General features: G+C 42.7%; 1 protein-coding gene across 8 annotated transcripts in view; it reads left to right on the plus strand.

The window, feature by feature from the left end:
- The window catches only part of ANKS1B (ankyrin repeat and sterile alpha motif domain containing 1B), a 756,551-nt gene that overhangs the window by 119,576 nt on the left and 619,522 nt on the right, over positions 1-17,453 (plus strand). For all 8 annotated transcript variants that reach the window (XM_030548477.1, XM_030548479.1, XM_030548473.1 and 5 more), the window contains exon 3: positions 3,274-3,430. In XM_030548477.1, coding sequence (XP_030404337.1) covers positions 3,274-3,430 — 157 coding nt within the window. The remainder of the gene's footprint in view (positions 1-3,273; positions 3,431-17,453) is intronic.

Raw genomic sequence — 17,453 nt, forward strand, 5'->3', positions numbered from 1 at the left:
CAGTCCTGCCTAGAATATGGGGTAAATGTACTAGAGAACCAATGTACCAGAGAGCACAGCCACTCCCTGTCAGATCCCGCAGAAATGATGAGCTGCATGCCATTCTAGGGGGTGCCCCTAAACAATCCCACCTGTTGTTTCCCTCCTCCCCCAACCCTCCTGGGCTACCATTGCAGTGTCCCCCCATTTGTGTGATGAAGTAATAAAGAATGCAGGAATAAGAAACACTGACTCCAGTTGCTATGATAGTCCAGGCAGGACATTAAACGCTGGGGGGGGGGGGAGAGGAGCCCAGCATCCCGCTGCTATGATAGTCCAGGCAGTACAGAATCTTTTCTTTAGACATGAAAGGGGGGGCTGATGGAGCTCAGCCCCCAGTTGCTATGATGAGGACGGTTACAGCCGTTCTATCCTATCTGCCAGGAATAACCAGGAGTCATTCCTTTTTTTACCAAGGTGCCCCCAGCCAACCTCACCTGAGGCCAGCCAAGAGCACTCACGGGATGATGACGAGGATGGCTACCAGTCCTTTTGTACTGTACCATCTGCCACCGGGGAGGGGAGAGGATGCTGCTGTTCAGTGACGCAGCGCCGTGTCTACCAGCAGCATGCAGTAGATATAGGGTGACATTGAAAAAAGTGAAGAAACGATTTTTTTCCCTTTTCTTTCACAGGAGGAGCGGGGGGGGTGTAAATTGACGAGATATACCCTGACCCACCCCGGACAATGTGTTTGACCCTACAGGCATTGGGAGCTCAGCCAAGAATGCAAATGCTTTTCGGGGACTGTGGGATAGCTGGAGTCCTCGGTACGCCCTCCCTCCCTCCATGAGCGTCCATTTGATCCTTTGGCTTTCCGTTACGCTTGTCACACAGCACTGTGCTGTGGACTTTGTATCATAGCCTGAAGATTTTTTTCAAATGCTTTGGCATTTCGTCTTCTGTAACAGAGCTCTGATAGAACAGATTTGTCTCCCCATACAGTGATCAGATCCAGTATCTCCCATATGGTCCATGCTGGAGCTCTTTTTGGATTTGGGACTGCATCGCCACCCGTGCTGATCAGAGCTCCACGCTGGGCAAATAGGAAATGAAATTGAAAAGTTCGCGGGCCTTTTCCTGTCTACCTGGCCAGTGCATCCAAGTTCGGATTGCTTTCCAGAGCGGTCACAATGGTGCACTGTGGGATACCACCCGGAGGCCAATACTGTCGATTTGCGGCCACACTAACCCTAATCCAACATGGCAATACCAATTTCAGCGCTACTCCTCTTGTCGGGGAGGAGTACAGAAACCGGTTTTAAGACTCTTTTATATCGATATTAAGGGCCCCGTTGTGTGGACAAGTGCAGGGTTAAATCAGTTTAACGCTGCTAAATTCAGTTTAAACACGTAGTGTAGACCAGGCCAAAGTCCATCATCCACTTGAGGTAGTTCAAGACACATTTTTGTTGGATGTCCAAGTGTTGGACTCCTAAGAGCCCACATCATGCCAAATCTCAGTCGTTTGCTTCCACCAGGAAGTAGTTGAAACATAGCAGTGATTGGACTTGTTTCTTGGTCCACTCCTTTTGGATCAAAGAAGTGTGGGGCTAACCTTGCTTCCTGTGGCCTTTTTTCACAATCTGACCTTCTCAGTGGTAGGTAAACCCAGCATAAGACGTCCTTCAAGACCCAAGTGCAACGGTCCATTGGACTGCACTGCCTTTATTTGGCCTCCCTGTGCCAGATTTGTCATGTCTTCTTCTGAAGGCAGCAGTGCTCTTTCAGTGGCAAGAAATGGGTGTTTCTCCCTCCTTTGTCCAGTCTCTCCGACAGTATGCCATTGTTCTTATTGCAGTGTTTGGGACAGATTTAGGGACCACAGCTATTTTCTCAGGGTTTACATTTGCCTGTATTTTTAAAGTCCCAAGTTCTTAATGTATTAAATAATCTTTTTTGCAGTCTGCTTTGAAAGTACTGCTAGATTTTTGATACTGCCAGTTCTTAAAGACAGGGCCAGCTCAGGCTTTTTTGCCGCCCTAAGCGGCAAAGGGGAAAAAAAAAAGCATGATTGGCGGCACTTCGGCAGCAGCTCAATGGCACCACTTCATCCCTCAGCGGCAATTTGGTGGCGGGTCCTTTGCTCTGAGAGGGACCAAGGGATCCACCGCCGAATTGCCGCCAAAGACCCAGATGTGCCACCCCAAGCACCTACTTCATTCACTAGTGCCTGGAGCCAGCCCTTCTTAAAGAGCCAGTGTTTGATTGCCAAGAACTGCCTCCACTAGCTTATGGGTGTAGTTAACTTATTAATTATTCAGGGCTGTCAGAAGATCATTCCATCCATGAGAAGACAAATTTACAGGTAGGACACAACTGATTTATTTTTTAGCATACTTGCTAACTGTAGCTTATACCTTACTATCATTTTTAAGCAGAACTTCCTATTGAAATCAATATGGAATTTTGCTTAAAAACCAGAGGCTTAATATAGCTCCTTCTATTTAATCTTTTATTACAAAGTATGGTAAATCTCTACAACTTACAATTTAAAAATGCTAACAGGATCCAGATATAGATGAAAAAATAATAAAGTTGTTTTGTTCCTCATTGATCTTGGGAGATGGAGAGTAAGAAGCCAAAAATGAAAACAGGATTTCCAGGGAGATTAGTAAACACCCAAGTGTGGTATCATTAGATGATCTCTTGCTATGGGACTCTGTCGAGGCAATGTCATGAAGAAGAAAAAGGGGTTACTTACCAAGAGTAACTCTCGTACTCTAAATAACTGCCTTCCACACTGACCCTCCCTCTTGCACTGTGCTTCAGAGCTCAACTCATAGCAAGACTTCTGAAGGGGAAGAGGAACTAGGGAGTGGGATTCTTATACCTTCATTCTGTGGAATGTAAGTCTGAAGGGACATGCATGTGCTCTCTTACTGCCAGCTACTGTTTTAAAAGGTTCAGTGACTATGTGGATAGGCTCGTGTGTCTTACAGTGCGTCTCTGTGGAGGCAATGCATTAAAAAAACCAGCATTACTGTCAGTGAGTAACCTCTTTATTCAGTCAATAAAATAAAGAAGAAACATGAAATTCAGCATTTTGGTCTATGTTTTCCAATCTGTATTCAGTTCTTAGGCAAATTAATTTCAGTAGGTTTGCATGAATGACTGTGGGATTTGGCTCATCAGTTATTAAGGATAAATGTTTTGACAGTGTGTACAAACTTTATAAAATAAGCTGTCCTCTCAATTTTTAGCTTTTTTCCTTCCTTCCCCCCTGTTTTCCAGGGATATAGTTCTCAAATTACTTCAGTATGAAGCATCAACTAATGTGGCAGATAACAAAGGTTATTTTCCTATACACTTGGCTGCTTGGAAAGGAGATGTAGATATTGTGAAGATTCTCATCCATCATGGGCCATCACACTCCAGAGTGAATGAACAGGTGAAGTGATTAAAAATCTTTGTTTATGTCATCAGAAAATAAAAGTAAGTATTGTTTAGGTTTGACAGAGTTATAGCCAGATTCAGCAAAATATGTCTGTTTTCCATTCAATTTAATGCTCTAGAAACTTATTTTGGGTTTGGTAAAGTCTTCCATGTTGCATGTGTAGAATATATTTTCTGCTGAATTGGGCATAGGCACTAGAGAAACTATATTTAAGGAAGATTGAGACATTGCTATTGTTTCTTGAGTCCTTTTGAAGGCAAAACTTAAGCTTTCACAGTACCCTCATTGTACAATCAAGTACAATAAGCAACATACTCACTTGTAACATATTCACTTCCTTAAAAACTTTTATGCAGTCAATTACAATATTTTCCTATCTATTTGGAATGTAACATAAGACAAATTTATTGTGCATACATATATTACAAACAAATATGGTATGTGTATATATATATGTGAGTGACGGGCTAAAAGATCCTACCCTTCAGCTGCATGGCAAATACTGGCAAAAAAGTGATATAGCTGCTGCAAAACCCTCTGTGGTTGTTATGCATGTTTCATAATAGTTGCACTTGTGGAATTAGTGGCCAGACGGCAGCCGGTCCTTGAGCACAAACTATATCAACTGACCTCCAGGCTCAGGTATTTTCCTAATCCCACCAGAGCTGTAAATTAGTCTGTCTGATGGCACTACCTGGACAGGAAACCTCTCAGTTCCTTGCAGCATAACAGACTCCCAGCCTGCTCTGGAGATGGTTCCTGTTCCTGCCATAGCCTTGCCTAGGCCCCATTCCAGCCTTGTCCATGGGCTGCTCTGATCATGCTGCAGATCTGTTATACACCTGCTCCAGCTTGCATCTGCCTCCTCACCCCCAGACCTTGGACTCTGACCATCCATCTTTGACTTTTAGCATGTGTCTGGACTTCAGCTACAATACTCATTTGGCTTTGTCTACGGACTCTGATTTCAGTTTTGACCCCAGCCTGTGCCTGGACCCTGGTGCCAGCACTGCCCTTATCCCAGTCCGGATCCCTATGTCTGGCTTCAACCTCTGCTCCATCCACAAGGCCTGACTACCTGGAACCAGCACTTGACAAGGACAAGACCAGTTGAGTTATGGGATCACACTGTCAATGTGATGCACTCTTCTGCAGTGTGAGTGCTGCTTCTATGAAAGAAAGAAGCAAGGCAATCTCTATGGCTAAACCTGGCCACCAGCTTGAAGAGACTTCTCAGGCTTTCTTATAGTTCCTGGGTTCTTTGTCAGCACACTTTGAGAAGTAGAGCTGGTTGGAGAAGATGTTGATTTTTTTTCATGAAAAAATTAGAAAGAAATGGAAACTTTTCATTTTATTAGAATTTTATTTTTTTTCATTTTTAAGAAAAATATTCAAAATGAACTAAATGAAAATATTCATTTTGCTTCAAACTGAAAAATTGCATGTCTTTTTTGGGGGAGAGGGAGTTCCCTCCTTTTCTGAATGAAATAAAAATTGCATTTAATTTGTTATTAAATTTTTTCATTACAAAAATCAAACCAAATGAAATTTTTTCATGACAAAAATTTTGACCAGCTGTACACTAAATCTGAAGAAAAAGGACATTTTCTGCTTCCTGAGGTAATGATTTGCCAGGAGCTGCTGCTAGTGCACAAAGGAATAATGAACAGCTGCTGGCCTTACTGAGGCTGCGCAGGTCCCTGCCAAAGGGCAAATCATCCCTGTTAGCCTGCACAAAGCTCAAGAAGAAACTCACTTGCTAGAGAAGAGGCCCTCCCTGAAAGAATAGATGAATCAGAAGATGAGGTAAGGGTTGTCAGCCCCTTTCAGTCTATGTCCCTACCCTTAGCAGTCATTAGGCGAAGTAATAAATGCTTCATGAAGGCTTATGCTTTTTAAAAATTCTTTTTTTTCTATCCTCCAGAGAAAAATCCTAAGAGTCTGGCTAAGACCTTCCTTGGAAACTTCGGTAACTTTGTTCAGACAATTATTTGCCTCAGCCTCTAAGACTAAATTCATAAGTATAAGTGCCCAGGCTTTGGCACTCTCTAAGTCTTGTTGTTTTGTTGTGCCACCAGCCTCCCCAGTTTCCTTCTCAGGAAGGTGAGGTGTCAGATTGAGCCTGAGGTGCAGCCTGCTGATTTAGCAAGGAATCTCAAACGAAGACTGGGAAAATGGTCTGAGGACTGTCTGAACCTATGAGACTTGAAAAGCCAGAGGAGAAACTGGATCCTTCAGAGACACCCTTTTCCTGGAGGTGGAAAAGCAAGAAAAAGCTTGCTCTGTACCTGAAATTTTATGTAGAGAGCATTTATCTTAATGGATGGCAAACAAGATTGTTCAGAAGATGTAACTGTCACAATGCCTGGAGTGGCTCACAGCTAAGAATGCCAGACTCAGGACCGACTGTCAGAAAATAGGGCAGACACCCCAAAGTGGTGGTATATTCTATCATTATATTTCACCAAGCCAGTAACAAAAGTGTACTCCTGCATCACTATATTAGTTTTACCCTGGAGTCACAGAGAGTCCCCTTAAGCATTCCAGCCCCCTTTTACCACCCCGACAAACTGGACTTTATTCTGAAAGGTTATTAAAACCAAATTCACCATGCATTAGGTTACTTCCAGCCCCAGAGGGCCAGTCACTTACCCGAAGGTCAAGGTATACTTCAGATCTCACCAAAGACAATGCTGTAGCTAATCCTTAGTAACTAAACCATAGATTTATTAGCTAAGAAACAAGAGAGAGTTATTGAGAGGTTAACACTGATAAAACTACCTTGCAGTGGAATCAGAGTTGTAGTCCAAATGATACAGAGATGTAGTGTCTGTTTGCTTTCCATAAGTTCCTCAAGGTTTCCCAGAATAATTTTGGGGTCCTCTATCCAATCACTTAAGATTCCCCGTGTCAGAACCCAAGCAGTCCAGAGATGAACAATCTCTCCCAGGATCCAATATCTTATAGATCTTGCTCACAGCAAGACAAGCTGAAAACAGTTTGGCAGGTGTTCCCAGCATAGCATGTGTCTATAGATTTCCCATTGTGGGACACTCAATGCCCTACTCTTTGACACTAACCTTCTACTTCCCATGCATATGCATGTAATCCAGTTACACAGATTTACATAAGGTAATTGCCAGCCATTCATTATAACAGAGATAGATACGTGAAAACAATACAGGTAATACGCATTAGTTTCATGCAGAGTATACACATCTTTGATCTTAAGGTTAATTAAGTACAGGATACAGACAGATGAAAACAATACAATCATCAATACATTTTCCTTGATTTCTTATCAACATCAGGGAATAGGTTTATGCCTACCAATTCATTTAACATCCCTTTGATATCCACTCACAAGTGAATGGGTACAATTAACACTTCTTTGGGTTTGTGACCTGAGCCGGCTAGCTATCAGCACCACAGTCGCTCCCTCAGGAATTTACAGGTTATTTGACCTGTCAAGTGGACTTTATAGTCCTGCACTGGTCAAAGATAGATGATTTAATCTTGGATTCTAATGTCTCCTTCAAGGATTCCTTAGATAGAATGGTGGTAGAAGTTACCAGAAAGATTTTTTTTTTATCAAAGTCCCGTTCACTTCTTGGCTCCTAATGATTCTTCCTACGTATTCAGATCTTCTGTCTACTAGTTGTCTGAAATCAAGCGGAATCTAGAATTTTGTGCCACTAACCCTAAAAATTATGGGAAATCTCTCAGAGATGTTGCTTGCAATTAATAGTTTAAATGAAATCAAACACCCTGCTCTCCTTCTGACAGCTAACACGTTAAGCTCGTTCCTGATGGCATAGGTAGGGAGATCTTTCCTTCTGGAATCATGGTCCTCAAAGAATCCACTCTTAGGGTACATAAAAATATTTTATCCTTTCAGAAAACAAGGTTTCCCTCCCATGTTATAAAACTCAAACCTTCTGGATTTTACACTAAGGGTTACTACTTTTCTATCCTTGAACAAGTGACTTATCCACTATTAATATCTTGTCCCTTAGTGCAGTAAATGACATGGTAGATGATGGGACAGTGAGCACTTCTCCTCTAGTGTCTAGTACTCTGAAACATTCACTTATTGAGACTCCCATTTGGTCCTTAGTTTCTCCCTCTTGTACTAGAGAAACTAGGGAAACCATCACTTTAAGCCATCTAGTGCAACAGACCAACATCTTTTTACCTTGGAAGTGGTGTTTCTAGTGCCATTTAAATAAACATATTATGTGCATTATTATAGTGCAGGGGTAGGCAACCTGTGGCACGCAAGCTGATTTTCAGTGGCACTCAGACTGCCTGGGTCCTGGCCACCAGTCTGGGGGGACTCTGCATTTTAATTTAATTTTAAATGAAGCTTCTTAAATTTTTTAAAAACCTTATTTACTTTACATACAACAATAGTTTAGTTATATATTATAGACTTAGAGAGAGAGAGAGAGATCTAAAAACGTTAAAATGTATTACTGGCACACGAAACCTTAAATTAGAGTGAATAAATGAAGACTCGGCACACCACTTCTGAAAGGCTGCTGACCCCTGTTATAGTGCCTCTGGACCCTGATCAGGATTTTGCTAGACACTAAGAAGACACAGTCCAGACCAAAAAATCTTACAATAGAATTAGAAACAACTTCAGCTATGAAGGTTGTGGAAACTGTGGCCTTATCTTGCCATCCACCATAGTTAACTTTTCACAGGGATAAGGTATTAGTTAAGACTTACTCCAGTTTTCTTCCCTCAGTTTTGTCCCCTTTTCGTTTGACATTTCCTTCCCAAATTTCTGACTCTGTCTCCAGGCAAAGATAAAATGTGGCACAACTAAGATTTGAGAAGCAGCCTTAATTTTTACTTAACCAGGAATGAATACTTCCATAGTGTGGACTGACTGTTTGATCTTTTACTAGCTGTCTAAAGAAGGAGAGACGGTGTAAAGCTATGTCATAGCCAGCTGGAACAGATACGGTTTTTAAGAAGCCTGTGCAGCAGCTGAGACCCTGTGCCAGATCAGAATTTGGGCCCATTCCACTTGGGATGTTGCCATCTCCTGCGCAGAAAGAGGAGAAATGATAGTTGATGAGCTGTGCAAAGCAGCAGCTGGGCATTCTCTCTATACCTTTACTAAGCACTAACGGCATTTTCTCACATCAGTCAGAGTGCTTAGAGCTGTGCTTTCAGGACAGAATGGGAATGGAAACTCAGTCTTCCTATTCTGTGTCCTCCCCCTTTCCCTGTGCCCTCTGCTCAGATTAATTTTAGGTGTCTTGGCTGGCCCTCCCCCAGGGTTTGTGGTATGCTGCTATATGGAACCCATGGTTTGTGGTGTTGACTACAGAGAAATGAATTTTAAACCTATTTAGCTGATTATTTTTGTGTGTGTGTAGTTTGTGCCATCACAGAGGCCCTCCCTAAGGAACATTTATTGCAGCAGACACTATTTGCAAGAGTAGGCTAACAACTTTTCTTTCAGGTTGAGAAGAATCAAACTGGAGGGGAATGGGGGGCCTAGAGAGTTCAAAAAATCCTGTAATTTAGTTGTTCGTTATTTTGTCTACACCTAACAATCATGGAAATCCCATGCTGTCTTGGCCAAATCACATACAGCTAATTTATAGGTAAGTAGGATTCAAATAGTTATTAGGCCTCACAAACTAATGCTCAAACATATGAAATGAGACTAAATATAATTCTGGTGCAAATGGAAGGTAGTAACAAAATAAGAATACTTAGGCTTGTGGAGGAAAAATATTATTTTGAAAAACAAAATACCAAGTGGGATACATGATATCTGTTTAGAAATTCTTGATGGGAGTAACAAGGAGAGAGACCAATTTTTAATGTGGTACAAAGGGATGTAATTAGAAGTAATCAGGTGAAAATAAGAAAAAAAAATCATGGTGCGATCTGTTAATAGTCCCCCAAGGAAAGAAGTGGAAGCACTATAGTTTGACAGGTTTTAAAACTGATTGAAAGGAGCACTAGATAATATATTGTAGGGACCAGGCCCTCACTGGCAGTAGATTAGACTTGACAACCATACACTGTAGATCTTTTCCAACACAAATATCTATGAGTCTATGGATTGATATGGAAAATTGCCATATTATTTAATGTTCCATGCAGCATTAAGTCTTCCATGCAGCTTCATCTTCCTTTGGAGGGAGAAGTAAGGCACAATCACAGGCAGGTAGCCAATGGCAGTGTGGCAAGGCAACTGACCTGGCTATGCTGTCAGAAAGATAGGGGTCTGAGTGAAGCACAGAGAGGATGGTATTCCACATAAATGCCTCAAGATCTGTGGAGTTTAATATATAACTTCCCACACATCCTCAGACTCTTCCTTGTTTTAGAGCCATGCTCTCTGCCACTTCTTAGTCATCACATATCTCACCCACCCACCGAAAGTCAGTTTTTTGCATGGCTTACATTAATATTTTCTCTTCTGTGGTTTTTCTGCACAAAAGGATAATTTTGCCCATGATTAAAAATTATTTACATTACCTTTGTAACATACCCTTTTTTGCCACATAGTTTGTTGCAATGTTATGTAAAATAAATGTGTTTGAAAAGAAAACAATATTAAAGAACAGAGCAAGACTCAAAGATGTACAGCAAATGAGAGCAGCATGTCCTACGTAATAGTATAACATACACAAAACATATCAATTAATAGATTTCATATATGGTATTGTAAGTAAGCAGAAGTATTTGCTACAAATTTAAAATATAATCTGCTAATATTATAGAATCATATCCAGCATTTTAAGCTCTGAATGCCCCCTACTGTTCCAGTTATATAAAACGATGTCTTAAAACCAGTAAGGAGGCCAACAATTGCATGACAACTGTGGGGGAGAGGGAAATGTAGACTGACAACTCTGCAAAATAAACATAGATCAAATACTGTAGGGCAAATAATATATGATTAAGATTAGTGAAGGCATTATTTACATAGATATATTTTAGCTCATATGAAAGGTATGTAGATTGAGTTACAAAATGTAAGAGGGTTGATATTGCAAAACAGAAAAATGTTTAAACCAAACTGATGTGGAATACTGAAAATGTTTAAACTATAATTTGGCTGTAGATTGATTGACAAATGAGAGATCTGGATTCATTAATAAATTAATGCATCATATATATCATTTAAAACTATAGGTACTATAAAATATATAATTGTCAGTATATGTTCAGGCTAATACTTTCATCAATATAATTCCATCTATTCAAGCATTTCTTGTGGTGTTTATAATTTCTCATAAAAATATATACATATATTCAGAAGCCAAAATATATTTTTAAAAAAGTTAACATGCACCAAAGGACAGCCACCAGATGGCTCAATATGTAAATGTGAGTAGTGCAAGAAAAGCGTGAAAACATAATCAGATATATAAAATGAAAGATATGGAGGATGACTACCTGGTTCAAAATTGTGATCTTTCTACATTTATTGACAAAATATGAATGTTAACACATTTAAAGAAATGATTTGGACACTGATGATGATTCTAGGTAATTTTCCTCTTTACAGTCTGTAACTCTCTCTGCCCTTTTCTCTGCATCTAACACAGAGTTTTCCAGAACTTTATGCATTTAATTTAGAGCAGCATGGCTTCAGTGCCTCAGATTGTGTTTTTCATTACAAAAGTAATCTTGTTTTATATTTCTGTAGTGCCTCTAGTACATGTTCAAAAATTTGCTCTAAGGTGAGGAAAAGGAGTGCTGGGTGTCCTTATTGCTGTAAAACATGTTAATATTAACTTTTGATACATTTATTGGGGCCCCTGAATCATCAGAATGAGGTATAGGTATTACATGTTCTTATTGATGTCACTTCAGTGACTTCAGTGGGTGCAAGGATCAAGCCCAAAATGGGCTAAGAAAATGTCTTTTTTTGTATTCTGTATTCAATAAAAAAAATTTCTATTCTTCCCTCCCCCTTCCATTTTTAAATGTGGATGTTGGTTGTCTTCTCCAAAGCATGACCTCTGCTGCATTCAGGGTATGCATAAAGCTACTTGAACTGCACTTACAAGAGCTAAGTGTCATTGATTTAAAAAAGCTTGGTACCTTAATATGAGATAGTTGCTGCCCTAAAGGAGAGAAGTGAAGAGAAACAAAATATCTTGCAACAAGAAGAGTAAATGGCCCTTGGCTCTTAATTAAATGATTATTTAAAAGTATTTATCTTCTTGCAACTGGCATTTGTAGCATCTGATAGATTATTCTGGAATTTTACTACATTTCTTTTGCAAACATACTTAGTCTACAGATACTTAGTTCTCTTAAATGTCCTTGTGCTGGTTTGTTTGATCTTCTGATCCGGCTAACCACTGGACTTAGGTTTTCTTACTGGGAAATGTCCAAGACTAGTTTATGTGAAAACAACCTTTCACTATTCTCTCATGATCTCTAGATAGCCCAAATCATCCTTTTTCCACCCCCCAATTATGTTCTCCAGAAAACTATGATAAGTTAATGGAAGCCACATATATGCATCCAAGAGCAGAAAATAGTTGTAGAAATGCAGACATTTTCTTAATTGAAGGTTAACATTATTCTCATCTCTGTATTTAAATCACTCAGTGGTTGATCTGTCATAAAATATTTGTAGTTTTCTGGGCAGACTAGGCCTTAGCAGGTAATGGAATCCTATTCCCCAACAAAGCAAGATAGCAGAAAGTTCAAACAGCTATGGAAACCCCTAAATGAACAAATTGAAAGAAGCATACAAATCTTTGTAAAAATGCAGACCTCATATTAGAGAGCTCAAATAAGCAAGCTCTCAAGGTCCCACTTTCACAACTCTTTACATTTGCTCTAGGCTGGAACAGTTTGGTGAATGAGAGTTATTGGAGGAGTGAGGAGAAGATTGGGTCTTTAGTCTGACTTAAAATACTCTGGATTTTTATTTTTTTTTTTTAAATACTTGACTGTATTGGGCATGGGGTGAGTTCTGATTTTTGTTTGTTTTTGGATGTAGGTGGGCTATTTGTGTGGAAATATATGGGCTGTACATGGCCCTTTCACTGCTCTTCCTTAGTTTACTGGTCCATTTTTGAAGCAAGGAAAGAAGGAGGGCAGGTGTCTTTCTAAACTTACTGTAAAACAAAGTCTGCACACCAAAAGAGTCAAAAACAAATACCTTCCTATGCCAGGGCTTTAACAAAGAAATTAACATCAAGCTCAAGAGTTCTCTCCAGTCATAGCTGCCCTTAGGGTTCCTACTACAGGATTAATCAGCCATTACCCCCTTTTAGAAAGACACTCCCAACTCCGTTATAACCAGATAGAGTAACAAGCCCTTTGCCTGAGTGACTCAGAAGAACCTGCTTAACTTTTTCCAGCAGGATCAACACTTGATAACAGAGTGAAGTGCTCCAAGCAAGCACTATCAGCCTGTTATATGGCAGGAGGTAAATGTGGTCCATTTAGGATCGCCCATTTATCTGTCTAGTATGTCTACCAACTCATGCTTTTGATGTCTCTAAATCCTTGTTGTCACGTCCCTCAGTGGTTCACAGCCATGTTAGATTTTTACTTACCATTCCTATGGTACACATGAGGGGTCTCTGGGGCAGGAAGTTTGTAAGGATCCCCTTGCAAAGTTCCTTCCCATTATTTCACTGGAGAGCAAGGTGTGTCCCACCGTGCCTGGTGGATCTCAACAGTTTGGCACGTGTCATAGAAGGTCAGGGTTGTTTGTGTGGATACCCAGTACTGCTTCACTGGCTCTATTTCCTGGTTGCCCATCCCCCTCCAGAACTCTCCCCCTTCAACCACACCCTGGCAAGGCTGTTCTCAAGATCCTCAGGAGCGGGCTCAGTGGAAAATATCATACAGACCCAGGCTATATTATTTTTTCCACCTGAACTCCATGGGGCTGGAAACGATAATCCCCCTTCCCTCTGACCTGCCCCGTTTCTTTTCCAACCAATCCAGTCTCTACATCCTCCCCAATATCACCTTGCAGAGTGCATTCTGTGGCTTCCAAATGGCAGGGGATGACCACCCCCACCTTTTTTCTTCAATGCACAGATCTGGTGGGATGATTCAATCCTTGGTGATGAGCATGCCATTGCCAGTATATTTTCAAATACAGTCCACACCTTATGTAGAGTCCAAACTCCTTCCTTTATGGGAGTTGATTTTATTAACACAGAAATGAACAGCTCAGATCTTATTTCCAGGATGGGCAGATAAGTTGGGTGGAACTACTCTATACAAATCCTGTCTTCTCTCTCTAAAGAAACTCTCTCACCCCTCCTACATTCAGAGTATTCTGACTCTGTAAGAACCCACTTAATGTTCCACACTAGTATCACTACTTGCTTGCAGGATAGAGTATTTCAGGGGAATACTGAAGTCTGTCAAATTAGATAGATAAATATTGCACAGGGTTTCAAAATAGGTTGGAACACTCTCTTTAAAATTTAATTATTCTGTCTCTCATTCATGAATGACTCCATCTATTGATATTTTTTTAGGGGTTAGGGGAAATGGGGGGTTATTTTGTATTATTAAGGTTAATTAAAGGTATAACACAGTATATACATTACCTGTTCTGTCAGCAGATATATATTGTTTAAGTAATATCAGATCTTTTCCAAATTGGATCTCTCTCTAGTTCAGAAATGCCTATTTGTTTAATTTCAAAATCAGTTTGTTTTATCTTTAATCCAAGTATAATTTTATTTTTGCCAGTGGGCACATGGGTTGTTATGCAAAAAATGAAGAACGATATTTTTCAGAGAACTGTGGTTTACGGAAGCTCTTATTTAAAACTAGTGTTTTAAAATCTGTTTTTCTTTAAATATGTTCTCATATAACAATTCAGGTCAGGTATTCATTATGCAAAAGGAGTTTAATTTTCAAGGTGGCTTGACGACATTATCTGCCTGTCTTTAGCACAGATCATGTTAGAAAATGAGTTTAGAATGGAAAGGAGGAAAACTATCCAGTTCTACCTCTGTCCATATGGCTCTCACATTCAGTATACATACCTTGATAGATAGCAGCACCAGAGGGCTCTTTGATACATGCCATCCTACAGTATTAGGATTTTGGACTAATTGGTATCTTTAGATACCTATATGTTTGCAGCTGAACACATTTTGTTTGAATCATCCTTAGGAAAATATAAATAGCCAGATCATTAGGGATGTGTGAACTGTAGATGATTTAATGAAAATGGAATTGAATTGTTTTCAGACAAATATATCAAAATATTGACCTGAGATGCCAGATTCTTTTATTTCTTCTTTGAGTGCTTGCTCATATCAATTCCAATTAGGTGTGCGCGCGCTGCGTGCATGCTCGTCGGAAGATTTTTACCCTAGCAACACTCAGTGGGTCAGCTGGGCGCCCCCTGGAGTGGCGCCGCTATGGCGCTGGATAGATCCCCTGCCGACCCAACGGCCCTTCAGTTCCTTCTTACCGCCCATGTCGGTCATTGGAACAGTGGAGCGCAGCTTAGCTGATCTCCACCTCCCTAGCTACTTGCAGTTCTTTTATTAATTCTCGTGTATATCGTTGTAAATTCTATAGTTATAGTTAGTTTTATTCATTCTTTATTATCGTTAGTGTATATAGTTGACAGGGGTTCAGGGATTAGCTCCTTCCCCGCAGCTGGTACCAGGCCCCATGCCCAGTTCACCGGGCTTCAAACCATGCTTGACCTGCCACAAGCCGATGCCAACGGGAGATCCCCACGACTCTTGCCTTAACTGCCTCGGGGAATCCCACCTCTTGGATAAATGCCGGATCTGTAAGGCCTTTAAGCCCAGGATGAAGGAGGAGTGGGACTTTCATCTGAAACAGCTCCTGATGGAGGCAGCTCTTACTCCTCCATTCTCGGCACTGAGCGCTGGACAGTCCGTATCAAGCAGAAGCGTCTCCTCGGCACCGGATCGAGCGGGTACCGCTAAGGCCCCTCGGCACCGACCGTCAGTGGCACCGTCATCTGCTCAGCACTGTTCCCTCTATCCACGGGTTAAGAAGCATAAGACTCCTGCGGCTTCCGTGCCACCTGCACTGCAGTTGGAGCACCTGCCTAAGTCGGACCGCCCGGCATCGACACTGACAGCTTCGGCATGGTTGATTCCAGTTCCGCAAGGGCTGTCAAATCCGGCGCCTGAAAGCTCCCCGGCGCACACCATGGTTGAGCTCACAATTCCCTCCACGCCGGAGACCTTTTCTACGGCGAGGGAGCTGATCACCCTGACGGAGTCCGCACTGCCTCAACCCCCGGCACCGCCGGTGAGGGTGATTCAATCAATAGGCAAGCCTGCCCTGCCCTGACTGTTGAGAGGCACCGATCACGCTCACGGTCCCACTGGCGCTTTCGGTCTCGTCGCCGATCCCGGTCCCGATGCCACTCGCAGTCCTGGCAGCGCTCTCTATCTCGGTACCGGTCGCACTTGCGGCACCGCTCAGCGTCCCGTTCACTGGCCTCCTACTTTCGGCACCGATCCAGCTCCTGGTACCGTTCCCGGCACCACGCCTCTCGCAGCCGATCTAGATGTCGAGCCTCCAGATCCCAGTCGACCTCCTGGCACCGTTTCGTCCCGGTCTCGTTCCCGGTACTGGTATGGCAACTGGTACCGCTCTCCGATGCCACACAGGAAAAGGTCGTTTAGAGATCAAGACCCTTCCCAGGGGTTTTCAGCGCCTCCTTGGCCATCTTGTCACACATTTGTGTCTTCTCATGCGGACAGTGCTTCCTATGCACAGGACCGTGACTGATGTGCCCGGCCGTGTCTTTCAGGAGACCCAGACCCAGGAACAGGGACCCCATCAGTGGTCATTCTGGACACCTTGGGCATACCATCAAGCCCAAGGTGCGCCTCCAATTCCATCCCCCTCTGCACCACCGGAACACCGGGTGCCGGAGGTAACAATCAGCCGCCCTCCTCCCACGGGTACAGAGGAGGCTCTCATTCAGCTGGCAGTGTCTCAAGTTCCACCCGAGACTGACGTTGCTCAAGAACAGGAGCCCACGCAGGACCCTCTTGTCCCTGGCCTTTCCTCTTCCTCGTCTCCAGATGAAGCGGTGGCAGGGACATCCTCCTCGGGCCCTCCTCCAATTGACCTGCAGGCATATCAGGACCTCCTGAGGCAGGTGGCCCTGAATATGAATCTTCAGGTGGAGGACATCCCGGAGATAGGATATCCACTACCGGGTTCTCTATCAGCTGACACCCCCACAAGAGTGGCCTTGTCGTTTATCCATACGATACAAGCAAACGCCGATACCATCTGGCAATCTCCAGCATCTATTACGCCCACAGCCAGGGGAGTTGAGCGGAAGTACATGGTACCCTTTAAGGGGTATGAGTACCTGTACGTGCACCCTCCTCCCTGCTCCCTTGTATTGCAATCAGTCAATGAAATGGAACGCCACGGCCAGCAAGCTCCTGCTCCAAAATCAAAGGAGGCTAGGCACATGGACTTATTGGGCCGCAAGGTATACTCTACTGGGGGCCTCCAACTCAGGGTGGCAAACCAACAAGCCCTGCTCAGTCGGTACAATTATAACACCTGGACGGCGGTGGAGAAATTCAAGGAGTTCATTCCACAAGACTCCCGCTCAGAGTTTGCTGCCCTTTTGGAGGAAGAGAAGAAGGTGGCAAGAACTTCTCTCCAGGCCTCCCTGGACACAGCTGACTCCACAGCCAGGACCTTGGCTTCAGGTGTCGCCATGAGGCAGATATCATGGCTTCAGGTCTCAGGCCTTTCACCTGAGTTACAAACCACCATACAGGATCTGCCCTTTGACGGTCAAGGCCTATTCTCTGAAAAGACTGACCCCAGGCTGCAGAGCCTTAAGGACAACAGGGTCATCGTGTGCTTCCTCGGGATGCACACCCCGGTTACTCAGCGCAGGTCCTTCCATCCCCAGCCTCACCGCCCTTATCCCCTGCCTAGACTGAGACAAGACTTTGGCAGAGGATGCGGCCGAGGCAATCATAGACGGTGGTCTGGACCCCAAGGAGGCCAGAAT

Source organism: Gopherus evgoodei, chromosome 1, assembly GCF_007399415.2.
Source record: "Gopherus evgoodei ecotype Sinaloan lineage chromosome 1, rGopEvg1_v1.p, whole genome shotgun sequence".
NCBI lineage: Eukaryota > Metazoa > Chordata > Testudines > Testudinidae > Gopherus > Gopherus evgoodei.